General features: G+C 48.0%; 1 protein-coding gene across 1 annotated transcript in view; it reads right to left on the bottom strand.

The window, feature by feature from the left end:
• Positions 1-4,107: 4,107 nt before the first annotated feature.
• CSRNP2 (cysteine and serine rich nuclear protein 2) overlaps positions 4,108-27,673 on the bottom strand; it is a 34,785-nt gene continuing 11,219 nt past the window's right edge. Inside the window, exons 2-5 of the mRNA XM_081898724.1 lie at positions 15,247-15,495; positions 13,460-13,719; positions 8,072-8,368; positions 4,108-6,710 (exon numbers count right to left, since the gene is read on the bottom strand). Of these exons, the coding sequence (XP_081754850.1) occupies positions 5,808-6,710; positions 8,072-8,368; positions 13,460-13,719; positions 15,247-15,397 (1,611 nt within the window). The 5' untranslated portion in view covers positions 15,398-15,495 and the 3' untranslated portion in view covers positions 4,108-5,807. The remainder of the gene's footprint in view (positions 6,711-8,071; positions 8,369-13,459; positions 13,720-15,246; positions 15,496-27,673) is intronic.

Here is a 27,673-nt window from a genome sequence, read left to right as displayed (position 1 = left end):
GAGAGGGGAGCTTGTGTCAGCGCATGTGGCATGAACAAGCATCAGCACTGCTTTGAATACAACCCATAGTTTATAAACCCTAGATTAGTGGTTTTGCAGACAATATACACCATGGAAGAGCAGCGGGAGCACATGAGCTGGTGGCATGAGCTTGGCTCTAGTCAGGATTATACAAGGTTGCATGTCCATTGCACTATTAAGTGAGCAGCAATAACCTAAACCACTATTGCCAACTTTTGCACTGAGAACAGAAGCTGCTTTGCAAGTTCAAGCATTTCTTTATTTTTACACTTAAATATCCTCTTTAAATACAGCATTATCACAATGAAAATAACATAAAAGGCAAAACAAAATGTAGAGGACCTGACAAGCTTTGGATTCACATTGAAAATGCCACCTGTATACCATGTGAGGCAGGAGAGCTGAGAGCAAGTTATAAAGTTATCGGAGTCACGACTGATGAAGGGGGCAGGGCTTGTACCAAACGTCTCAAACTGGGGCCTAGTTAAAGAGTCTCCCAAACAGGTAGTAAAAGGGCCATTCCCATGTAAACAGTTCACTAGCACCAAAAGAGGAGGGGGCAGGGAGAGGAGAAAGGAGGAGTGTGTGTGTCTGATCGCTTTGCGACAACACTAGCTCATTTCATTATGGGTATCCTGTACCAGCTTTTTAAAAAGTCTTTAAAAAAAAAGTCAAGTGAAGGAAAACCAGATCCATTTCCTAACATGATTTGGAGTTGAGGATTTATATTTTTTTCACTTGCAACCAGGTCATCCCACCCACAAAAGCCATTTTACTTTGTCCTTCCATCAGGGCGACACGCTGCTTTGTTTTTCCAAGGTCACAGGTGCAAAAGGTCCAATGGGCTTTGCTGGCCCATGGACACAATTAGAGCACAGGGCCAGGACGACAGAAATGGAGCAATTCAGATGCTGCCTGGGTAATGTGTCCACGATGCCAGTTTTATCCAGATGGGTTTCTATCAACCTATTTCGACATCCTCTGCTTCTTGGAATGTCAGTCATAATAATTCCTTTTTCATTTTCAAAAAGCATATATTTAAGTGCGAAGTTGTTTCCATTTGCAGAGCAGGCCACCTGTCATTCATGGGCTGCGGCCGCTTAAAAGCACTCAAAAGAACAAAGTTCTTAAATTGTGAGAATCTGCCAGCGGCCGAGGTGTGTCCCATTTACACCTCTTCCTTTAGAGCTGATCACAGCCAATCCCCAAAGAAAGGAATGTGCAGTGTGGAGTTTAAAGGCTACAAATACAAGGGGCTGGTGGTGAGGCATTTTAACCGTTTCCTTTAGGACACAACTGCACCACAGTTGCCCATGGCTCCTAGGCCAGTGCTGGAGTGGCCAGCTGGAAGTGTTTAAGTGTTCTGGCAGGGTGGGGGAGTCCTTTTTGCCTTGCACGCATCAGCAGGAAGCCAGAGATACAAATGGTGCACCCTGCGAGTGTACACTTCTAGTCGCGCCACAAGGCAGGGAACGGTGGGGACTGGACGCACACCATAAAGGCTACAGTGGTGTTACGATGAACCTGAGGAGGTTTATATGATGGGGGCATTTCAACCCTACTTCCTTTGCACCTTTGGCCTAGGACAGGCGGTGCAACTTTGTAGAGGGAGCGCATCCCTTGCCCCCCTGCTAGAACTCTTCTGCTCTGTGAATCTCCAAGCACAACAGACACATACGCTTACAGAGAGGGCTGCATCTGGAAATGACTGCCTTTGAGACTAAAGCCAGCTTTTTAATAGCACCTTTTATTTTGTAAACGTCTAGTATGGAAAGGGCGGGGGGATACCTAGCAATGTCACCTGTGCCCCTTTTTCAAGCCCTGGTTGTAGAGAAGCATGGGAGAAAACCCCAAATATTAGCAGCAGAACTCCTAGCAACGAGGCCAGTGACACCCGTTTGTGTGCACGGCACCCTTTGCTTCGCAAGGCAGCAAATGGGACTGTGATAGACATTTTAAGGCTTTTCTCGTTCCGATGCTTCTAGGTCCTCTTCTCCCTTCCCTGCCCCATTTCAAAAGTCATTGCACAAAGAAGCCTGGCTCCTGCACGCATTGGCGCCGTTTCCAAACCGTTCACTGCAGCAGGAGGTGGCGAGGCAGCAATTAAGTACTTATTTGTGAGACGAAGCACAGGAAGCTCAGGTGTGCGGTATTGACGCTAAGCAGCAGATAGAAAGCTTAGGAGTTAAAAGGAAGATCGGGGAGGAGTTATAAAGTACCGAAGCCTTTTTATATACTTAAATACTCACCATCTGGTCGGAAGTCTCATCAACCCAGCAGTGTGAAGTTTCCATGGGCTGCAATATTACTGTGAGGTCAGGAGCTGTTCCGGAAGAAAGGAAAGAAAAACCTCTCTCCCTGTTGCTGTCATTTCCAGGACTGCATTGCTTCTGTTCACCTTATCCCCCTGGGAGCTAGTGCCATTTCAGAAGGATGGGCTTTTCCAGATGGGTTGGAAAAGGTGCTTAGTTGCTAGAGATGTGGAGGTCCAGAAAAAAAAAAACACAACTGAAAACTTTCTAGAAAAAATAGAGCGGGGGTTGCCCTAGAATCTACTTTCTGATGGAAAAAATGGAAATTTGAAGCATTTTCTTAAATGCTTTAAGGCAAGTTCTTGCTCACTCAAAATGTGTATTATGAACACAGTAGAAGTGGATATTCTACACCTATGCTTTTGACTGGGTCCTTCCATTGTGGTCAACCTTTTCCCCTCTCCCCTCAAGTGACAGTGACACAGACACCCTGTTATAACATAGCATGATCCTTTGCAGCCTGACCGCTCAGAATCAAGTCTCATTGGTTTGGCGTAACTGACTCCCAGGTAAGTGCGCAAAGGGGACGGCAGCCTACAGCAATTCCGCGTGCGCTTATCTCTGGAACACTAAACAGAAAAGGTAATAGTTCTGGGTAAACATGCATAGAATTGCTCTGGGAATCCCAGAGTAAAATTTTATAAGCCAAGTTATAAATTATGTCTTTTGGGTTATTAAAAGCAGTAAAATAAATGTAGGTTTGGTAAGAATTGCATATTATCTGGTTGGCCGCTGTGAGAACAGGATGCTAGACTAGATGGGACGGGATATTGGCATGATCCAGAAAGCTGCTCTTACGTTCTTATTTCAATTCCCCCCAAAACTTCCATTTCTCCCCCCCCCCCCAGAAAAAAAAACCAGTTTCCACCACCAAGGCTTCAAAATTTCTGCAATTTTTACATCTCTATTAGCCATCATTTATCATTGTGATAAAGGTGGAGGCAAAGAAGTGGGTTAGATGCAGCTGCTGGTAACATGGTTTTGTTCTCGGTTCACCACCAAGCACCTTTTTGGTTTAAGAGGGATCATGGGCTTGGGGTTTTTATCAACCAGCCCCTCTTCCCCCAACCAGTATCCAAAACACCGGCCAGATGCTCAGCGGTCAGTTTCAGGTAGTCCTGTTTAGGAAGAAGCTGCCTTCTGAAAAGACGGCATGCATTTCATACAGCTTAACGTTACGCACATGTTAGCTCCCAGATAGAATTAAGTGATGAAGGAAGAATGCTTCTCGCATGGGCTGCTTAGATTCCACCCTCCCTTCTAAATATATATAAGTACAGCAGCCTTGTACTGCCTAGGGAATCCTCCAGGCAGCCTCCCCCAACCTGGTGCCCTCCAGACAGGGCTACGACTCCCACCTGTCCTTGCCAGCTTGGCCAATGGTAAGGGATGATGGGAGTTGTAGTCAGGGCTTTTTCCCCCAGCTGGAACTCCTTTCTGGCATCTCCCAGGTGGGCGCCATTGCTGTTATAACAAGGGAGGTGTTCATGGTGAGTTCCGGCACCTCTTTTTCTAGAAAAATAGCACTGGTTGTAGTCCAAAAACATCCAGAGTGCAATGGAATGGGGAAGGCTGCAATGAATGGCAGGAAATTAAATATCCCAAAGGGCTTATGCAGGTAACGGAGGTCATGAACAGTCTGGGGAAGGAAAGAGATTATAAAGTAGGGAAAGTTCAGTGCTGGTTTTGAGCTAACCTGGTGTATTTAGGGCAGTGTTCTTCAACCTTGGGTCTCAGATGCTGCTGGGACTACCATTCCTATCATTTACAAATGCTGCTGGGACTACCATTCCTATCATTTACAGCCAATGGTCAGGGATGATGGGAGCTGGAGTCCAGCAACATCTGGAATGCCATTAAGTAAGCCGCTCCTGATCTAAAGGCACACCACACGGAAGCCATGGTGATAGCCAAGCTGACCCAGAACAGGGAACTGCAGAGGAAGGCAATAATCTGTTACTACAAAAAAACTAGGGGAGAAGAATGCCAGGGAGGGTGGATGCAGAAAGTGCTTTTGTTATCTTGCAGTGAGACCATCAGTAGAACAAGGGGGAACGTGGCAGCTCTAAGGATACCCCACCTCGTCCCTTTCATTCTAGGACTAATAAGAACAGCTAATTGCACCCCTTCCTTGCAATGCAGATCTCAGAAGATGCATATACAGCTTGGAGGTCTTCTCCACTGCCATCCTATTACACCCTAACCCCTTGTGCTCGCAACCCAGCCGGCTACAGTTGCATTGCATATTCAGATTCATCCAGAAGGCTAGGGTGCTAGCAAGTAGCAAGGGAGTATATAAAGCTCTCAGATCCACCTCCAAACTAGCGTGCAATTAAAATGGAACGTCTTGAAACAGCTGATGGGAAGGAGGAAAAAATAATAATTAGTGGAACGACTGGGCAGAAGGATAATTACTCTGCTGGACCTCCCTGTCCACCCAAATGGTCAGATCTTTACCTCCACTGAGAAGATCAAACCGCCCCCCGCTCCAAGTGCATTGAGTGTTCAAGAATCAGATCACAGAAGGGATTAACATCATAGAGGCAGAAAACCCCAGCTCAGAATGGACATTGGAGTGTCATAGGAAGTCTCAGTAAACATTCAGGACATTTTGTTTGTTAGTTAAGAAAGAAACAACGGAACTTGATCGATCTCACCGGACCCCATTCAGAGCCAGCAAGACGCGGAGTAAGCCTGCTTGGGGTGAAGCCACTGGGCAAGGAGGACCCCAGAGGCCAATGGTTCTGTATGGACAGTTGCATGCCAAACTGCAGGTATAACCAGTCACGGTCAGCGTTAATCCATATGGAATTTAAAATTGGGGGGGGGGAGAATTAAAGTTCTCCTAGGGAGGGAAGGGAGGGCTGCAAAAATGTCACATAAATAAGAGTTTGTAAGAGCCTAAAGCTGTGCAACTGGCCAGAGCAGTTCAAGCAGATTAAAGGAGGTCACAGTTCCAAGAAGACAGAGCACTGAAAGATGACAAAATGGTACAGGTGGAGGCAGCTGCACTGGGAGCCAGAGAGAGAGATTCCACAGCATGTATGGATTTGTGATATTCCGTAGCAGTAGCAACGTCCTCTTCTACCCCCTTCCCCCCCCCAAAAAAAAACTCCATTGAGCGCTCTGGGAGAAAAGGCAGCTCCACTCTATTGCTTCCATGACGCACATTCACGTTTGGTCCTTGCAGGGAGGGGGATAAGGTGCCTGCCCTGCAGCAGCTCCAACTGGACCGTTTCCTGTCCGTGGTCCAGGCGCTTCCATGTTCAGAGGCCGCCCAATCCGCAGAAGACACCCCTGACCCCCTGGGTGTAGTTTGTTTCATAGTGAGCCTGTACAAAGCAGTCCCTTTCAACGCTCCCCCCCTCCCAACGCCCCACGTTAAATAATCCCCTGGGGGCCTGCGGCCGTTAGATAAATTCTCTGCCAATAAATAGACATCCAAGATTAAGAGCTACAGTGGGTCGGGGTGGGTCACACGGCCAGAGCAGGTCCCAGGGAGCACTCCTCCGACGAGGGGAGCTCACAGGCCCTCTCCGGAGACTGCCCCAAACTCTGGGGCCGCAAACTGTCCTGCGGCACGTTTGTGTGGAATGACAGGCTTGGCGGAGGAGGAACCTCAGGCAGGCAGCTTTCAGAAGCGAGGGGCTCCGGGGACAGGGGCGCTTTGCCCCCTTCCGCCCTGCCGGAGACGGCGGCTCTGGCACAAGGCACCAGCGAGGTCACCGGGACAGAGTAGACGCTCAGCTCCTTCTCGTCTGGGTAGCGAGGGGGAATTTCGGGCTCCTCGGCGCTGCTCTCGCCCTTCACACCCAGCATCGACCTTTGGTCGACCTGATAGTACACAACCGGCCCATTGTTCAAGTAGGCTTGGCTGCCCTCGGCAGAGCTGGCTTGCTCAGAACTGTCCGTAAAGCACAGAACGGAGGAGCCCAGGGGCAGCTGGGCTTGGATGAGGATGGGGGTGGCCAGGCTCGGGCACAACCCGTCGGGGACCGCCAGGGGCTCTTCCAAAATGCACACCCCCAGGCTCTCCACGCTGGAGCCGCTGCTTGAGTCTTCCTCGGCCTTCAGCCGCTCCAGCTCCTCGGCCGTCTGCAGGTGCATGACCGCCGTTTCGTTCTCCGCCATGAACTCCTGGAAGTCCTGCGTCTCGGGGGTCTGGGCCCCCAGCCAATCGCTGCTGGAGCTGGGAGGGGCGGCGGCCTCCTCCTCCAGAGTCTGGGGGCGGCTCACCTGCCGCTTATTCTCCAGCTCCAGTTTCATAATGGTGTGGAGGTAATGAGTCCGCACCCGGATGGGATTGAATTCAATGCGCCCCGCCATGTTCCCACAGCCATCTCTGGAACAGCCGCACGGGAAGGACATTCGGTCCACCTGGGTGGGGGAAGTTGAGGGACAGTGAATCTGTGCCCAGCGGGAGAGCACTGCGGCAGGGAGCGGATAATGCAAGCCTAGCCAAGGTTTTTTTTGGGGGGGGAGGCTGGGAGGAAACAGAAGCCAAGTTCCTGTCGGGAGGAGCATGCAAAATTCATGCAGGCTGCCGCTGGTAAGCAACAGGACAGCCAGGTCTGCATGCAGCCCCATTCTGCAGCCCCCTCCCCAAGCCAATCTCTAGATGCTAAAATAAAAAAACAGGTCTGCTGGCCAAGACAAGTGATCAAATGCTTGCAGCTTTAGTGCTTTGGAATTAAATATCCTTCCACTGGAAGCACATCACTGAGTGGAAAATATCTGAGACCTCCCCCCGGACCAAAACTGCATATTTATCACATAAATAGCTGCCAGCAGCAGCAGAAGAAAAGGATGCACGTGTGGGGGAAAATATTAAGGGACGGACAGAATGCACACAATCTGAAGGACTGTGTTAGAACAGAAGGACAACATGCAAGACCAATTCTACACAGTGAAAACACAGAATTTGTTACTGGGTGAGGAGGTCAGCATCCTGAGAATCTCAGCTTTCATTTCAGCAAATATAAAAATTAGAACGCAGGTTTGTAGTTCTAACGGATGCAAAGACAGCGTAAAAGAGCACAGGCAAGTTTCAGAAGGTGGCTGGGGTGGAAACAGAGCCAAGATTTCTGGTGGATCCTGAATAGTTCTCCCTGATGCTCCCCACAGGAATAGGAGGAGCAGAATAATGAAACATGAACATGTGCTTAGAATTGCACAAACGCTGCAAATTTATGGAGAAAGTGTTTTTCTTAATCTGTTCATTTCAGAAGGCAGCCAGTAGAGGGGAGCAGAGGGACAACAGACTTCACATGCAGAGTAACTAATGAACATACCATGCAGACTGCAAGGACAGAGTTATCGCTCAATAGCAGCCAGGGCTGCTCATCCTAGGAACCTTTTCCGCTGCCCTACAACAAAGATCCACCTCATCTTGCTGTCCCCCTCCCCTCTCTCCCCAAATAGAGTCTGAAACAATTACCTTCTATTTGGGGAAATTCCTCCCGAGATAATGGGAGACTGCCTCTCTCTCTGCCTCAGAGATGCGAAGGCCAAATGTGTCACCACCGGATCCCACAGGACCTTCCAGTGTGTTAATTTAGCAGGGCACACAGACTTACTAGGGAGCACAACTGTTTCTCTTTGCAAGCTCAGGGCGAACGCAGTGACAAAGATCTTAAATGGACACGCTTCAACTTCAAAGGGACAGACAGACAGACAGACAGACAGACAAAGACTGCGTGGTATAATTCAGGCCAAAGCCTAGTGGTTTCCCCACTGACCTGGCATTTAATTCCAGCCTGGCTACAGGCGCAGGCCTCAGGGTCACAGTACAGCCGGCAGTCACAGCCGCACTCCTCCCGCGACAGGCGGATGGCGCGGAGCTCTTGCTTCTCCTCCGCATCGATGCGATGAACCCCCGAGGCTCGGAGGAGAGCGCGGCGCCTCTTGGTGGGCAGGGGCTGCAGGAAGAAGTAGTCGTCCACCTCCACGTTCTCTACATCTATGTCGTCGTCGGAGACGTCCTCCAGAGTCAGCCCATCCGCCTCCTCCGACTCCACGGTGCCGTTCTTGGTCAGCTTTGGGTGGGGTGGGGGAGAAGAGAGAAGACACACACACACACCAGCAAAGTTAATCTTCAACACTCTCTAAGCTGCATCCCGCTTTGCAATCTGCGGAGAGACAAGCAATTTCCTTGGGTTGAAATTTGAAAATGTATTCTACACATCTTTGCGTCAGAGCAAAATCTTGGTACGCAGCACAGAATGCAAGGGTCCCAAGAATGTTAGGCTTAAAAAAAATTAAAAATTGCCCAGGTCTCACTCAGAGTGAAGCTGGGAAACCTGGCCGGGTCTGGTGAGGGCTTGGCAGGCTTTCAGGCAGTTAAGTGATGGGCCAGCAGTCACCTGCACTGTCCTTTATCCCTCTTGCCCAGCAATCGCTCATTAGTCCCTAAGACTCACCTGTCTTCCACTTCCATGCCCTTCTTTTTGTTCTCCCCCCACCCACCTCACAACTGCTACTCAATAATGTAAGAGCAGCTCTGTTAGATCACACCAAAAAGACCCATCTGGCCCAGCACCCTCTTCTCAGTGGCCAGCCAAACACCTTTGGAAGCTCACCACTGAGATACGAGTGCAACAGGGCACTCTATCCTTGTGGTTCTTTGCAAGTCACATTCAGCGGAGGGGAAACTTAGCCACTCAGGCTAGTAGCCAAAGAAAGCCCCACTCCTTAAAGTAAATACATTCCAAACGCTTTGAAAACCTGCACATTGAAGGAGCAATTTGATATGCAAGATGAATGCTTTGAGCAGTTTAGGGTTTCTTGGAAAGTAGATGGGGGCAGAGACTTTGGAAGATATTTCTCTGCGAGTTATTCCTCCTCTCTATCTAGGTCAAAAAGACCACATTGGCTGAAAGATTCCTGCCTTGCAGGGGGTTGAACTACATGACTCTCATAAAGGTAAAGGGACCCCTGACCGTTAAGTCCAGTCGCGAACGACTCTGGGGTTGCACACTCATCTCGCTCTATAGGCTGAGGGAGCCGGTGTTTGTCTATAGACAGCTTCTGGGTCATGTGGCCAGCATGACCAAGCAGCTTCTGGAGAAACCAGAGCAGCGCACGGAAACACCGTTTACCTTCCCGCCGGAGCTGTACCTATTTATCTACTTGCACTTTGACATGCTTTCAAACTGCTAGGTGGGCAGGAGCTGGGACCAAACAACGGGAGCTCGCCCCATCGCAGCGATTCCAACCACCGACCTTCTGATCAGCAGGTTCTAGGCTATGTTGTTTAGATCACAGCACTACCCGCGTCCCTTAGATGACTCTCATAGTACCTTCCAACTCTAAAATTCTATGTTTTATTGTGGAACCCTGGCGCATCCATGCACATCACCCTTTCAGCCTTGGGTTATTTATATAATGCTTTCAATGTACAATGTAGTTTTACACAGTAATATAAATCAAGGCAGAAAGTCCCTGCCTGCAGGAGCTTACAATCTGATCTGTAAGTGGGAGGCAGAAGGTGCCCAAATCCTGAGTGACCTGCAAGCAGGTGCTTGCATCTTTCAAGGGAATGAGGCAAGGTAGAGAACAGGAGAGTGCAGCATGTGTTGCATTCTACAGAATCCTGAGGGACCGAGGGAGAATGTTTCTAGCCTTCATGTTTGCAAGGTTAAGTTCTCAAAAGACAACTTAACCGAAATGATTGGGAGAAGGCAGCACAATTCCTTTTGCACTCCATTTTCTGTTCTCCGAGTTCAGTGCTGCTTGAAGTACCACCATCTCTTTCTTCTGCTCCATTTGCACCTAATCAGACGCCACTTTCCCCCAAATGCATCTGCAATCAGAACTTCTACCATATAATTCGTCTTTTCTGGCACAAGCATAATAAGGACACCATGCCAACAAGACACAAAGGGGAAGGGGGAAAGACAGAAGGCAACTGTATTACAATGGGACAGAGGCAAGAGGACTTTTGCCATTTTTATTTTGTGAACTTTCTTGGGAAATGCAACCAAATCTCCAAGTATTAGAAGCAGCAGGGTTCCTAAGCATGTTCTTCTACTTATGCATGGTTTTGAAGAGTGACCATTGAATTCCTACGCTCTTTCCGTGAGGACAATGAGCACACAGAAAGCCTAACTACTGCTAGTTCCAGAGCTGTGAACATCAGCTCAGTCAGGGAGCTCCACAGAGGACAGCTGCTCTCCCTCAACTTGTATAGAGCAGAGCAAATTTTGTCCTCTCCCCACTCCAAAATGCTAGACCTGTGCTCACAGCCAGAAGTATTGCCAATGGCAAAGAGACCTGCCTGCACAAAACAAAGCAAGTGGAAGCGATTTCATCAGACCGGCCACAGGATTACAGAGGGACTATTCCTCAGAGACATGATGCAACAGAGCCTCATCGCAGGAGTGACTGAGGTCGCAGCAACGTTACTTGGCTTCGCTGCTCACGTTCAATGGGAAGCAGCAGCGAGAGCCAGTGTGGTGCAACGGCTGCAGCTTGGTTTGGGGTTTTCCCGGCTGAGGGCGCCAAAACGTGGGTGACCTTAGGTCATTTTACAACACGAGATTGCGGCGATATTAAAACGCACCCATTAACTGTGATTCTTGGAAGAAGCAGGAGATGAAAGCAACAAGGCTGGCGACATGCACACTCTCTCCCCTCTCTCTACTTGCTATGTGGAAATCAGTCAGAGCCTTTCCTCAAGGCAGGGCGTTTGAAGACAAGGCAGAAACCGTAGGCTGGGGGTCCGCTGGGTCTGCACCGAGAAGGGAGCTGTTATCTTGCTTCTGAAATTTAGAGCTTTGAAGGCGTTGGTAGTTTCTTCTCTTTTTTCACACAGATGTGGTAGACACAGGGAGAGAGGAGGGCACGGACATTTGTACAGGAATGCTTCAGGGGTGGCGGGGTTGGGGAGGCTGGAGGGACAGACCCAGGAATAGGCGGCAGGAAGGTGGCCATGTGAAACTAGCTCTCTGGCTGCTGGAAATCTCTGCGTTAACTTCCACCCCCACAATCCACACTTTCAGGTATAGCCCATACTTTTCTAAGCCTCTCTCAGCTGCCTGGCCAAACACGTATGGAAAAGCCAAGGTCTTCTGGAAGCTGGATTCTGTGTGGAGTGTACAGATGCAAGTCCTGCTTGAGGAGAGTGCACTTCAAACAGTGTATTTCCCACAGAATTCAGGAACCACAGATTGGTATTTTTGTAAAATTACTTTTCATTTCATTTGTGTTTGCTTCCTATAATTACAGCCATGTATTTGATCAACTGCCTTGGCACTACCCCTACTGATCAGTCCTAACCAAATGCTCCTTAGTGTCCAATGCAGGGACTGGAGTTCTGTATAGCATAGGCAAAGTTCTCATGGATGAGTGTGCAAGCCTGTTTCTGGAATGTGCCATGAGGCTGCAGGTGGGGGGGAGATGCTCAAATGCAATTAAATAGTGGTGTCTCGCAAGACGAAAAGAATCCATTCTGCGAGTCTCTTCATCTAGCGGTTTTTTTGTCTTGTGAAGCAAGCCCATTGACGGATTAGCGGATTAGCGCTATTAGCAGCTTATCGGAGAAGCGGCTTAGCGGCTTATAAGGAAAAAACCCCTGCAGGAACTTGCAAGACATTTTCGTCTTGTGAAGCAAGCCCATAGGAAATTCGTTTTGCGAAGCACCTCCAAAACGGAAAACTCTTTCGACTAGCGAGTTTTCCGTCTTGCGAGGCATTCGTATTGCGGGGCACCACTGTAAGTAAATCCACACCCACGGAAAACTAACACATGAGGACAAAGGGTTTTAGGCTAGCCCCTGTCTCCCTGAGGTGTGTGTTTTCTGCATGCAAATATTATTAATACTTTTTAAAAAGAATAATTATAAATAATTTAGTGATTGGTATTCAACAAAATACTAGCGCTTGCGCAACACTCCTTTCCCCTGTACATCATCCCCAGATCTGCTCTGGAGGGTTGAGAGAACCCCTTGAAGAGACTTTGGGGGCGCACAGGGGCAGGAGAGGAGAAGAACATTCCAATGCACAAGGAGAAATCCTTGCGCGGAAGATGGAGCATTCTCCTTGGCGCTACACTGAATGCAATCTAATGAGCATTAGCATGGATGAGCATTTCATCATGAGAGCCCACCCCTGCACCCTGAAATAGTGCAAGCCCAAAGCAGGTTCACCTCCTTGTGACTGGAAGTATGCACAGCACAAGGAAAGAATCAGGGGAAGGACTATAAGAAAGGGTATTTGTCTCTTTCGCTCAGCTGGTTGTCATGGCAGCCAGAGACTGATTGGAAATTCTAGGTTTGTAGACAGAAGCATCCAGTCTGGTAAGGGAAACCCAGTTGCTAGGCAACCCCAGGGACACACAGGCCAGACAGCCAGGAGGCAGGATATGGAGAAGGCTGGAACAAGGCGCTTGCATCCAGGGGGTAGGGCCAAGACCCAGAATCTTTCACCGCAGCTCCTCAGCCTCCTCATGAATCAGCTTGACAGAAAGCAAAAGGGGCTGTGCAAAAGCTGGTGCCAGGTCACTAGGGGAGAATTGGCTGGAGTCACTCAAAGACCCCTCCTGGCTGTGCTGCTTTGATGCCTCATTCAAAAGAAGCTGGGGAATCCCTCCACTTCTTTCACTGGCAATCCACTTTCTGCTAAAAGGACCCTCTCTGCACACACCCTTGTTGGGAAAGCTCTTGGCAAGCTGAGGCTCTTTTCCCCTAGGGGAAAAGCCTCATATGCTCCCATTTTTGCATTAGCAACTGCACCTAGCTGTGTCCCAACATCATGTGACAGGCCTGTGTATATCTACGAGGGATGCACGGGCACGGAATTTAGTTTGGGGCACAGAGCTAGCAGAATCAGGCAAATAAAAAATAACCAGAGAAGCAGATTTCTTTATCTTTTTCTGATGCAGATCTGCAAATGCCGCCAAGGGGCGTAAGGGGCCACTTGGTCTTTAACGCTTCTTAGAGATGGGTCCTACAGGTTAATACAGCTAATGTTACAGACTGCATGAACAGATATGGGCACACAAAGCGAATTTCCCACGGCTGCTGTGCTAATGGCCCCCATTATATGTGCCGAAATCTACATGGAGTTATAGCCACACACTAAACCTTCTGCAAGCCAGTGGGAGAGATGCTTATGGCCACAAAAAAGTACCTTCATTTTCTTGGCGTGGAGCTTCTCCTCCTTGAGGTGCTCTCTGAGAATCTCCCGGTGGTTCACTTCTTGCTCCTGGGCAAATTCACCAAGGGTGTACCTGCGGACGGAGTTGTGGCGCTGCGCCATGCCCAAGGAGCTGCCCCCTTGGCTGGGCACGCTGGTAAATCCCTGGCGCCTTGCAAAATAGTACACCGTCACCTGGTCGAAGCGCACATTCTTCCTGCGCAACTGTTTCTGCCTTTTCAGGATGGAAGTTGCTGGGAGGAGAGAAAGAAGGGTGTGGATACAGCAAGTGCCGAGTATACCTTTGCTCCCTGGTCATCGGGGCTCCCAAAGTCCCAACTGGCCTATCATTCACATTATAGGCACTTTACTACAGCAGCTTTCAAAACATGATGGAATCCCTGGGCACTATAGATCTGTGCATGTTCCCAAACCTGGTGCTCTCCAGATGTTTCCTACAATCATCACCAGCCCCAGGGCTGATGGGAACCGTATTTCAGCAACATCTGGAGGGCACCAGATTGGAGAAGACTGTCATGCACACAGACCATGAAGGGCACTGGACTAGATCAAGTGTGCAATCTGCAACATACTCAGTCTCCCGTGGCTGTGCATTGCAGAGGAATGTCAGCTGTGGTGTAGCAGCTGTCATCCTGGGGTCATCTCACTGAGAAAGCCCTGAGAAATCCACGGAAGGAAGCCATGGGTCCCCCAAAGCTGCTGTACTGCAATAGCACAGTTTCGTTAAATAAACGAGCAAGTTACAATAAACAAATGTGAGAGGGTGTTTTCCAATCTTAGCATTCTTTTATAAAAGCACCTTTCAGACAAGTAAATGAAGAGGAAGTCAGCGTAGAATTCCTTTACTCAGACGGTTCTCTCTCCCTCGCCCCCCCCCCATGGTTGCTAACCCCCAATTCTTGTCTCCTGAACTATCCCTTAAAACTCTGACTTCTCCCTTGAAGCAAACCGCCTCTAAAAATACGCCTCCCCACAAATACACCAGACAACAGCGACCCTGAAGTTAAGAAAAAGTATCGAAACCTATCCGAGTAGCAGGACAGAATTTGACTCCCATCTGCGGTTAATTCTGAACAAAGCTCCTCTATCTATCACCCTGGTAGACACAAACCCAGAGACTTAAGTTCTGGGGTACAAGACTGTGTGCTCACTGAACAGTTCTCCTTAACATGATGAAAAAAGAGCAAAGTGAGGGCAAAAGTCAATGACTATATTCTGGACTGCACAACTCCTACGCTGGAGTACCTTAAAGCTCCTTACGTAATTCATTTGTGTAAGGCCCAGTACAGGAAAAGCAGGCAGCACCCTGGATACATACTCCCTCAGGATCACGTTGGGGAAACCTATTATGCATTCCAAAGTGTTATTAAAACCACCAGTCTCCCAAGACCCAACGATTGCAAGACGGTCAGTTTCATTTGGTTATATAAACAAGCTGATGGGAGTTTAGGAACAGTGACTAGCCACAGGCCACACACAGCTGCCAAAGGCACAGGAAGGGTGCTGCTTTTGAAAAGGTTTCCAAAGGAGAAGTAGTTGCTTGGAGCCTCAAACCCACCACCCTCCACCTTGGGATGCTCATATTTCTCAAGGTAGAAGTTTGATGCAACAACGAGGGCGCTGCTGATGAAGTAAGAGTTCTACGGCTAAGTGCTAAATTAAAGGCAAGCAAATTAATCTGAAGATACCATCAAGCTGAAAGAAAACCCCTGGGCAGGGTGTGCTACACATTCTGAAGAATGACGGGCCCAACCACTTACGTATGAAGCCGGTGGAGTTGGGTGGATTGACGCTGTCACAGCTGTCTGCACTGTCGCTGTTAGAGATCTCATCATCAGAGTTGGAGATGGGCGATCCCACGTCCACCTCATCAAACTTCCTCTTGAGGCTGGCACTCGCGATTGCATCCATTTGTCCCTGGCTCGCATGGAGAGCCACAGAACAGAAAGGGGACTAGTGTCAACTGAAGATCTCCAACTCCAGGCCAATCTGTGGGGTGTACCGGGTACCTGGGAACATAACAAAGAGGGGAGGGGAGGGGATGGTTGGAATCAGCAACCACACAACTCAATCGCATACAGATTTCACGAAGCGCAGCACACGAACTCATACTAGTACCATAAATTCCTCAAGCTCTGCTCCCCTCCTGTTTCCCATTACTTTCCCTGTGCTGAGCTAAACAGCTTCTATAAAGAGCTGCCTTACATCATACCAGCTCCCAAGTATGCGCTGCAGACACAGTCCACTTTCCCTTCAGCTGTTTGTGCTGCTTCAAGCAGACCACCCACCCAAAGCCACCTACTACCTCCACTGGTTGCCCCCAGAGGCAGTTGGCATGCTGGGAAGGCATGAAGCAACCACATAACTCTGCAGCCTCAGCTCGAGCAGCTTCTTCATCCAGCACCAGTTCCACCCGCAAGCCGAATGGCATGGGGCACGTCTTCAGCAGACCAACCTGCGGCTCACTCTGCCCCTTCAGGCTGCCGTACTGACGACTCCCTTCCATTTGCCACAATAAATTCTGGAGAGATTGGGTACGTGCCTGCGCAGGGTGCTGACCCTTCCCTTCTGTGCCTGTTAGCTTGTTTTACATGCATCAATATGCACAGTCGTACATTACTGCCTGGTGCCAACAGAAAACATAAATTACAATGCCCTCTACTGGTACACAAAGCATACTCAACAACACATTCTTTTGCACAAAAGAATGTGAGATGGGGTAACTCAGAATTAAGAGTGGTTAAGGCAAAGCTAAGTGGCTCAGGTCTTCCTCACTAGGAAAACAATGCTCTGCGTACCTGCACTACTTTTGTGAGCTCCGTAGGAGGGATGGGGAAGCTGTGGCCCCCCAGACGTTGCTGGACTGCAATTCCCAACATCCCTGACCTTGGCCATGCAGGCTGCAGCTGCTGGAAATTGGGGAGTTGCTGAACATTTGGAGGCTTTCCCACCTCTGCCTGACAGGACACTCAATGGGACCAAAGTCTCTCCAGCTGATAACTCTTTTCACCCCAACACATCCTGCCACAAAACACACAACTTCCTTTTTTTAAGGTAGTCAAGTGTTTTCCACCCATCCTGAGAAAGGTTAGTCCCTCCTGGCCTATGGCGCTCCCAAAAGAATTCTGCCAGCTCCACCTTTATAGCCTGCATACACCCGAGTTTCTACATACGTCTACTATGCACATGTTTCATACACATCATTTTGAGTGTTGAATTTTGAGTGTTCTGCTCGCCCTGCCACTACCCCCCCTTTCTTTTTTAAAGGGAAGAATTCTAGACACTCTGCATCCAACCTATTCTTAGGTGCACAAAGCTGGACTACAAGCAGTCAGTATGAAACCCTTGCTATTTTGGTTATGGGTTTTCAAAAGCAAGCAAAAAAACCACACACTCTCAGAGAGATGGAATTCTATGGCAGACTGAAGCAACCGAGGGTTCTGAAAACACCATTTGCTTTCCTATTTCTGACCATGTTTACAAGTCAGACATGTGTGGTATGCATGCAGCTGGCTCCGAGTGGTTAAATCTGCTCTTGCCTTTTGTGCAGTTAGCAGACACCAAGGGAGCAAGAGTCATGTGTGCACTCACATTCCGAGAGAAGGCAGACAGGAATCTTGAGCAAACTAAGCCTTACAGCACGGCAGAAGCCAATTGGGAAATTGCAACCATTTTACCACACAATGCACGCAGGAATACATTTGTTTATGCCAATTATTCGCAGAGGAAAGATACTTGGCTATTACACAATATAAATATCTGCATGAATATCTTTTTAATGTCATCACTGAATAACTACAGAAATGCATGACCTTAGGTCAGATCCATTTTGGCGTCATCTGGGATCTGCCTCAAATCGGGGCCAGCAACAGATGTTCCAGAGTCCAGACCAAGGTGCATCAGGAGCCCAGCATTTGGCAGGGATGGGATAATCCTGCCCCAAGGCAGTCAGATCATAATCTCCAATAGCAAAAGACTAGGTTAAGCCTTTTGGAAGGAACACTGACTTGCACTACGGGGTGTAAGCAAACACAGCAGACCTGATGACCCAGTTCTGGGGGCCATGGCTCTCCGACTCAATGCAGCTCCTATGCCAATATCTTCTTATCCCTCCCCCACCCCACCCCCTGTTGCTACCCACAGTACTCTAGGAAGAGTCAGCCAATAGTCTTGCTGATCTCACAGCAGTGTGGAAGCCACAGACAATGACAACAACAAAAACACAATAGAAAATTCTGCCATCACATGTTATTGACGGAAGGGCAGATGGATGTGAAACACATGCCTGCATCTCTCCAGCAAAGAGACACAAGAGCACGCATTGGGTGGAAGACCAGAAGGTAAGAGGAGATCTGGCACATGCAAGAGTATGGCTGCTGTTCAGTAAATGCCAGCAGGGTGGTGGCAAAGGTGTTTAGTATGGGAAATCATGACCCAGCAATTGTCCTAAGGACCATCCTTTGCCCTACCTATGTAACAAGGGAGGAAAATAAAAAGTTCAGTCTTCAGAAAGCCAAAAGAGGCTCCACATTAGCGAAGTAGTATGCAGCCTCAACACTTTCCACTCTTGTGGTGAACGTGTTCACCCTTGAGGAACATTTTGAGACAGAAGTGGTACCTCCTTCTTGACTTTCCTTTTTTATAATTTTTTTATTAAATTTTCCTTTACAAATAAGTCCATACAACCATGTTTACAAATTTCCAGTTTTTGAACTTCCACCAGCACCTCCATCAATCATCCATTTTTCCCATCTTCACGCATTTTCTATATATAATATTGCCAATTTTAAATTATCCTTCCATCTCTGTTTCTTTTTTACAATATACCTTGTACTATCACAAAACCTCCTTAAAACCCACTAGCATTGTCTGTTCATCACATATAATTTTCAGATAATCCGTGAACTTTCCCCAGTCTTCGATGAATTTGTGATCTTTCTGATATCTGATTTTTCCAGTCATTTTATCCAGTTCTGCATAGTCCATAAGTTTCATTCTCCACTCATTCAAGGTCGGTAGTTCCTCACCTCCTTCTTGACTTTCCAGGAAGCTGTGCCAGATGTTGTGCCAGGGGTTGATCATTCTTACCTGAGAATGAAATGTGAATACCCAACAAACCCTAACAAAAGCACTCCCTGTTTTTGGTCAGACTTGCAGCACAAAGCAGATGCAATCTCTGCTATTACCTTCCCCTCTGCCACACACAATTTGTTTGCGAGGTTGCACAATCAAGCAACCAACTGCTCCTCTTAAGTACTCAAAGGTACCTCAGGTGTAACAAACTGCCTTTCACAACTCTATTTAAAGCACACACAAAACCCATGAGGTCTCGGATCCCACAAATTTAAAAGAAAACCCCTCAAACTAACTACTCATGGAAGACAAAGTGGTCACATGCAGTTTGAGCTAAACAGACGGGTGCAATGGATTCTGTCAATACAGGGAATTGATATTTCTTGCTGATGCCAAGCTCTTTCCAATATTTAAGCCCAACCTTCTCCGATACTGAGCACATATCCAAAGAGGGGCAAGCTCTTCCTGGAATTTTAGGTGACTTTCCAATTTTCTCCCTACCTTGTTTTTTTGTTTTGTTTCATTGAACATCCCAAGGGCTTTCTAGGTATACAAACCACCAAACAGCACCTCAGATTCTAGCCTATTTGTGAATTGGAAACAAACAAATAAGGCAGAAAAGGACAGAATACAGTCTCCCCAGTGGCAGAATCATGCACACACACCAAGGTCCCCTTTTAAACAGATATTAGAGCTTAACTCTTCCACTCTTGTCCTTTGTGCTTTAAGCCCTGAATGGCTTACTAGAGAGGGGAGTGGAACAAACTCTCCTTATTACAGGGAGCTGCTAGACTTGTGCCCTCCCACATAGGTCTGTCCCCTCTTACCCATCACAAAAGATGCTTGCTTTGCAACAAAAAAAAAAGGGGCGCAGGCCAGGGAGCCTCCAAATGCTACCAGAGCTCTTGTCCCTGCATTGAGGTATGGCATAAAACAGATGCAAACATTACTGCTAGGGGGATGGGAGCAGGCTTTGTGTGCTACAAACATGCTCTGCAAGTCCTGATTTAGCATTAGGCTCTATTTAAAAAACACGAAGCACTGCCATTATTTTCTCTGCATCCTGGGTTTTGCCAGATAGCATAGCTTTATGCAGAAAAGTGATTTGGGGGGGCGCCTCTGTAGGCCATGCAATGCCTTTTCCCAGTAGGAGGAAGCTAGCAGCAGCCAGAGGCAAAAGACAATGAGACCTATTAGACCAACACTCAGGCAGCCTTTGAGCTAGGAGAGCATCTGGGTTACATTACAGAGAGGGGGAGGAAGGGGGATGCCAGGTGGCTCTCTTTTTTCCAAAGCATATCATCTTTTACACCAAGGCTGCTCTTGACAGGGTAACAGCCAATAGCTGGTACTGATGAGTGCCTCTCTTGGAGGTTAGCTTGTGGTTGTCACAGTTGGCAGAGGGCCTGTTTGAAAGCCAGAAGAAAAATCAATTAATTAGGGGCAAACGGCTCTGCCTTCCTGTAGAAGCTCCTTTGCTAAAAATCTAAGCGGCAGAACCCAGGACAAAGTCTAATCTCCATCACCTTAGCTCAGGGATAAGGAAACTGTGCCCCACCCATCAGATACTGCTGGACTCCAACTCCCATCAGCCCCAGCTAGCATGGCCAATGGCCAGGGATGATGGGAACTGCAGTTCAGCAATGTCTGGGGGACCAAAAGGCTCCACACCCCTGCCTTAGCTACACCAGCACCAAAACAAATCCCAATTTCTGTGGCAGGAGAGGGAGACAAGAGAAAGGAGAGATGTCACTGCACTTCATAGCTGAAGGACAAAGTAGAAGAAATCTCAGATAAACTCAGTAACTGTAGTACCTTATTTATGTATTTGTTATTATCCCACCTTTTTCTTCAAGGAGCTCAAGGCAGCACACACGGTCCTCCACATATAATCCCCCCAAGGGATTTGAACCCAGGTCTCCCAGGTCCTAGTCCAGAACTCAAACCACTACACCACACTGGCTCTCCATGTGTTACTCCCCTGCCCATTGCCATCTCTAAACACATGTGCACACTGTATTTTACCTCTAATTTTTAGGTCGTCCCCCCCAATGTTTCAGAACATCTTCCTTACATTCCCCTAAAACCAACTGAACCAGTTAGTCCAGGCATGGCCAAACTTCAACTTCCAGATGTTTTGAGACTACAACTCCCATCATCACTAGCTAACAGGACCAGTGCTCAGGGATGATGGGAACTGTAGTCCCAAAACATCTGGAGGGCCGAGTTTGGCCATACCTGGTTTAGTCTGTGTCATTTGAAAGGCTCAGGCTGGATGGCATGCATGCACAGAGTAAAAGAGACAAAGTCTTAACAGAACACACTCTACAGCAGCTTAGCACCCCAATACCCAAATGCCCAGTACTTTTAGACCATTTAAAAGAGGGGGGGAATTGTATAGAGAAAGAAGGGAGGGAGGAAGCTCAAATCATGCTGACAATTCTTTTTCCTATCTCCACTTTCATGCAACAAGACATTCATTATAAAACAATGACCTTTACTCCACTAGGAGACAGAAGATCTCCATGAACACAGGCCCGTCGTTTGCTGTTGCGCCCTGCATTTCTAAGAGAGAAATAACATTTTTTTAAACCGCCTTTTGTCCCCACAAAATGCAAAAGCTAGAGGCAGGGCCGAGGAGAAGCATGAAAAAAAGACTCTGCCCTTTTTAAAAGACAGGCGCACATGTTGACGGGATGCACGAAGGGAGGGCGATGGGCGGATTTTTAACCGTTCTCTGTAATAATAAAAGGCGGTAGTAAGTGTCGGAGAGGTTTCTCAACCTTCACAGTCGGAATCTGATGGGAAAGAAGGCCCAAAGACAAAGAGAACACAATAAAAGCCTTGCCAAAAGCTGAAACGGCATCCTCTGAAGTCACAGCTGAGAAAGTGCCACTCAACACCTCTCCCCGCAAACCCCGCTTTCCTAAAATAGAACACAAGAACCAGGAAGCCTCTACGTTAAAGTTTGTTGGAGGGAGGGGGAAACAGCCCCTGAATTCTCTCTTGCGGTTGCCCCCCCCCTCCCAGAACAGGCCTCTGCTTCTGCTGGTTGATGCAAGCCCACCACCACCCACCCAACCACCCAGCCCAGTCCGCTTCTTCCTTGCACTTGTCTGTTCCCATCAATGTCCTAGCAACCGTTCCCATGGCAACAAAGCTGAACAAATGGGCTTGAAAGAAACATGCCAGCCAGCTGTGGCAGACGGCAGCAAGAAGATCCTGACTGCACGGCTCAGCTTCTCGGGGAGCAAAAAAGAAGAGAGAGTTCTTCATGCTGCTAACAAAACGCGAGCGGAGTCATCCTATTCACTCGCGCAGTGTGCCCCCTCCCTACCTGGGAGCCTTCCTCTCCTTTCCCCAAAGGCCTCGCCCCCTGCACCTGGAAACGATGCCTTATGAGGAACGGCTAAGGGAGCTGGGCATGTTTAGCCTGGAGAAGAGGAGGTTAAGGGGTGATATGATAGCCATGTTCAAATATATAAAAGGATGTCACATAGAGGAGGGAGAAAGGTTGTTTTCTGCTGCTCCAGAGAAGCGGACACGGAGCAATGGATCCAAACTACAAGAAAGAAGATTCCACCTAAACATTAGGAAGAACTTCCTGACAAGTTAAAACTTAACTTCCTGTTAAGAGCTGTTCGACAGTGGAATTTGCTGCCAAAGAGTGTGGTGGAGTCTCCTTCTTTGGAGGTCTTTAAGCAGAGGCTTGACAACCATATGTCAGGAGTGCTCTGATGGTGTTTCCTGCTTGGCAGGGGGTTGGACTCGATGGCCCTTGTGGTCTATTCTAACTCTATGATTCTATGACCTCAAAAACGTTTTCCAAAAGGTAGGATGAAACAAGACCGATCCAAATCAGCTGAGGCACAGGGAGTAAAAAGTCAAGCACACAGTTCCACTTTGCAAGCCACCAACTCACTACCTGCCACTGCGGTCCCCACCCTTGGGCTGCACACCCAACCCTAGTTTTATATGTGAAAGAACTGAGGCAGCATTGAGTTTTGGGAGGAACTGGCTCTGCATGCAAGTGCCGCAGCAGCTGAGCCAAATCCCAAGGTGTTTACTGGTTGCCTTGAGTGTTGGATGCAAAGCTACAGGTGAGGGAAAAGGCTTCTGGACCCGCCTACTTTTTCTGAGCTAGGCCAGATGCCACGGAGCTGGTGTGTTTCTGCACATTTCTGCCTTGGCACACGCAACACAAGGTTGCTATAAAGATGGTGCCTCTGGGGTGAGCTGGGGGAGAACAACATTGCAACTTCCAGTTGTTCCTTCCCCTGAAATAGGGCCTTGGTTCAGAAGCGGCACATGTGACTGCCAGAAGAACTTTAATAATAACAATACAGTGGTACCTCGGGTTAAGTACTTAATTCGTTCCGGAGGTCCGTTCTTAACCTGAAACTGTTCTTAACCTGAAGCACCACTTTAGCTAATGGGGCCTCCTGCTGCTGCCGCACAATTTCTGTTCTCATCCTGAAACAAAGTTCTTAACCTGAAGCACTATTTCTGGGTTAGCAGAGTCTGTAACCTGAAGCGTATGTAACCTGAGGTACCACTGTAATAATAAATTTTATTTATACCCCGCCCTCCCCGGGCTCAGGGCGGCTAACACCAGTAAAAATTACAGTAAAAACTTAATAGGGAGTGGGGGAACCCAATTTAAAATACAGGTTAAAATACAATTTAAAATGAAGCCTCATTTTAAAAGTAGCCTATAGATCACATAAAGGGAGGGAAACATAAGGGTCAGACTGAGTCCAAACCAAAGGTCAGGCGGAACAACTCTGTCTTACAGGCCCTGCGGAAAGAAATCAGATCCCGCAGGGCCCTGGTCTCATGAGACAGAGCGTTCCACCAGGCCGGAGCCAGTGTTGAAAAGGCCCTGGCCCTGGTTGAGGCTAATCTGACTTCCTTAGGACCCGGGACCTCTAGAGTGTTGCTATTTGCTATTTATGGACCTTAAGGTCCTCCACGGGGCATACCCGGAGAGGCGGTCTCTGCCTCTTCTATGCCACACGTCACAGGATGCCCTTTCCCCATACAGTTCTGGCACCTCTTGCCTGTCTCCCCTTCTCACACAGGGTTTGCTCTCCCTTCTCCCAAATATCTTCCCCATCCCATCACTCAAGCAATTAACAAGTGGGAAGGGAGACAGCGCAGATAGCACTTGCATGCTTCAAGGAAGCTACTTAGCTAATTGAGTGCCCAGCCTGAATAATGAGAGATCTTATTAAATGAAAAAATTGAGACAAGAACCGTCACACTCAACTTTCTCCTTCTCCCTCTGTGGGCAACCTTCTTTCGGTACGTAAAACTCATTATAGCCGGTATGAAAGCAATTTGGAACACAGTGATGATACATCTGTGCCTTTTAAGATTTCTCAACAGATTTGTTAAGCGCAGGGAGCAAGTTGCTGTCGATTTCTTTCAAGGCTTGGAGGGACCATTGTGGCAGACGAGCCCAATAGGCAACAGCATGTCAGAGGGTTGAACCAATTCATGGAGGTTAAGACTTGCCAATGGCTACTCGTCACAATGGCTCCACTACCACTGTACCCAAGTACCAGTAGCTGGGAATCACAAATGGGGAAAGTGCTGATGCTTTCAGACTTCCCATAGGCATCTGGGTGGCCCCTGGGAGAACAAGATGCAGGATTATGTGGGCCTTTGGCCTGGTCCAGCAGGGCTCTGACGTTCTCATGGCAGAGTTTCAGAATGACTGCTTTGGAGTAACGATCTTGTAGAACCACCTTTTCTACCCAGCTACTCAGCAGGTGAACCTAGTTTTCCTTAAATATCCTTTAGGGAAGTTGATGTGAATCCATCTTACTGATTCCCACAATTAAGTTTTAAGTAACCCAAAATGTGAGAAGGCTGCCTCTGGTTCAGTGGATAAGGGTCCCCACCTTCTAAGAAAGACTGTATTACATGCAGGGCAATTTTTCAGCCAGAGCTCAATGGAGCTCCGCAGGTCTCAGGTGGGTGCCATTGCTATTCAAAGAGAACAAGGGAGAAGTTCATGGTGAGGTCCAGCACCTCTTTTTCTAGAAAAATAGAACTGATTCTACTGCAACGTACCCTGCAAAGGAAAGTTTTTCTACCAAGCTCTTTGAGATTATCCACATTCACTAGACATGCCAAGTCAAACCATGGCTTAGAAACCAAATGCTTTGGTTCCCAAGGAGGAGATCACAGATGATCTGATCCTCCTTGAGATTTTTAGGTAATAACTTATAATAATAATTTATTACTGTATTTTTCGCTCTATAGGATGCACTTTTCCCCCTCCAAAAATTAAGGGGAAATGTGTGTGTGTCCTATGGAGCGAATGCAGGCTCCTTGGCTTCAGCGAAAGCAACCCGAAGCCTCCGAAGCGCAGAGGGAGAGCTCCCTCTGCGCTCTGGAGGCTTCGCGTTGCTTTCGCTGAAGCCGCGAGAGCAAGACTCTCAAGGCTTCCACGAAAGGAACCTGAAGCCTCTGGAGCGCAGCAGGAACTCACACTGCGCTCCAAAGGTTTCAGGGATAGCCACCTGAAGCCTCCGGAGAATTTTTTTTTCTTGTTCTCCCCCTCTAAAACAAGGTGCGTCCTATGGTAGGGTAAGTCCTATAGAGCGAAAAATATGGTATACCGCGCCAATCTGGCCAAGCCTCCCCAGCCACTCAGGCCAGTATGGTGCAGCAGCTAAGCAAAGTTTCAGAATATCACCTGAACCCAGGCTCATGGTTAAGGTCTCCCCTCCTTGTCCATGACCAAGGTTTGTCCTATGGCTACAGGTTGTGGTTAAGGAAGAGGGACCTTAACCATGATTCCAGGTTTGGGTGACAGGCTCAGCCAAAGCTTGGCTTAGTTGCTGACCTGAGAAGCCCAAGGAGGAGCAACGCAGTTGTGTACATGTTTGCGTGGTCGTGGTAAGCCATATTGTGGCTTACTGTGATGTGCAAACTAGGCCATTAGGATGTCAAGAACCACCCTGACTATTGCTGTTTGCCATTCTATTTTGTGATGAGCACACAGAGAGAAAAGACTTAAGCACCTCGCGAAGACTGACGGTAGAACTCAGAAGAGCTACCAAACGTCAGGGATGCCAGGAGCCTTACCTGAATGATCTTCCCCACTGAACCACCCAGTGTGCAGCAACATGAATCCTGCAAGGGTTTACCCATAAGGGAGAAATGTTTCAATGGGCAGGAGGAGAATCAGCTGCTTCTCATTATGACAAGGAATTCCAAACATGTTGAGGGTAACCCTGCGGTGTTGCAGGGGCAGGGGGGGGGGGGAAGCGCTGATGGAAAAGACAGAAGTGAACGGTGGGAGTCCTCCGGTGAAACACACCAGCGGGTCAGGCACAAAGGAGGCAACAAGAATGAGATATGGGAGTTGGGGGTGGGGGAGAGAAAGAATCTACCAGGGAAGTTAATTTGGTTAGGGAGTAGGGAGGAATTTGAGAAGCAGGGGTCAGAGAGGGGAAGGCAACTTGAAAAGACAATGCCAACCCAACTGATTGCGCTCAACCTGAAAGGAACTTTCTAGCCTGCTGGCTCTCCCTCCAGGCTGTCCACCTTTCCCATTCAAGGCAGAGCTACGTACAGGAAAGCCAGTCTCATTCATCCATTAGACCCACAAGACTAAGGGTTTGACAGGGTTATATGGTCACCATTGGCTACAGAAGGCCTTCTTGTATATCTGGAATAACTATATAAATGAATCATGATCGTTTATGTAGCACTGGGACGTGTCCAGAGAAAGGCAAAAGAAATGGTTTGAGGGGGGAGTGCCCTGGAGGCCATATATGTAACGAAGTGGAAAGATCTGCATATTTTTAGGCTGCAGGCGAGACAAATAAGAGACAGTACAATAGCAGCCTTCAAATATTTGAAGGGTTGTCACACAGACGATGGAGAAAATTTGTTTTCTGTTGCTACCACAGGTAGGACCCAAGTTCCTAACTGCGAGAAAGGGAATTTTGACTTATGAAGAGCCTCCTGATGGTACAAGTTGCTCAGGTTTAGATTAGGTATCTGAGTTTCTAACACTGGTCAGCCTGGGTAAGTTTTTTAAACACCCCTTTCTCCACCTTCCGGACTACGAAAGTCATTCACACAGGAAAATCTATGGACTCAAACAAATTTGTGAACAGGACAGATGAGACACCCCTTGCCTTCTTTCATTAACAAACCACTTTAAAATCAGTCTAGCATTTAAAAAAAATTTTTTTTTTACTGACTTTGGTTACTGCTATTCCAATAAAACTCACATCATTGGCTCTGCACGTGCGTTTTAGGGCAGAACAGAACGCAGCCGGCACACGCCCCTGCAACTCACCTTTGTCACATTAGTAGTCCTTATGTCAATTCATTAGTGATGTGGGTGGAGAGCTGCCAGAATGCAGGTTTACATCACCCTCAAGGATTTCCTACCAGCAAGAGTTATGTGTAAACTGAAACAGTCTGGGCTGAGCAACACATGTGCCAACTGGTCTACCACAATGGAACTATTTGCTATTGGGCACCTGAGAAGGTTCCCTTTGTTTACAAGAAATCCTGGCAGCACATGTGGACCCCTGCACTTTACAAGCATGCTGAGAGAAGGTATCCCGTTCATACACCATTTCCACTCTGCTGTGTGCCACTTAGCGCACTTGTACTATGGCTGAACTCACCCTTGCCAGCAAATGTGGCATTAGTTTTGCTGCTGCTCCATGGAAATTTTTGAAGCTATATTTTAAAAATGAAGGCAGAATGCTTGCACGGAACAGCCAGCGCAGAAACACTGCAGCCAGAGTGTCATGATCCTTCCTCTCAGGCACTGGTGATGACTGGCATGCGCGAGCAAGTGGGTCCTCACAGAACTAACTACACAGATACAACTGGCATAACCTTGTTAGCTCACAAATTCAGCAGCAAATCATCAGGTTACAGAAATAAAGTGATGATCCAACACGTGAGAAGCAGCCCTGAAAATCATAATGGGAAAAGGGGGGGCAGGCTAAAAAGTCATCTTGCTTAAAATCTACCTTCTTCCCAAACCCTCTGCAAATCAGCTTACATGTGTGGAAAAAAGCACCACTATGCTACAACTGGGCTGGATGAATCCGAAGCCGGAATTAAGATTGC

This window comes from Podarcis melisellensis (assembly GCF_964234715.1).
Source record: "Podarcis melisellensis genome assembly, chromosome: 2".
Lineage (NCBI taxonomy): Eukaryota > Metazoa > Chordata > Lepidosauria > Squamata > Lacertidae > Podarcis > Podarcis melisellensis.
Note: the sequence above shows the minus strand (reverse complement) of the source record. Positions and strands in the feature narration are given on the sequence as shown.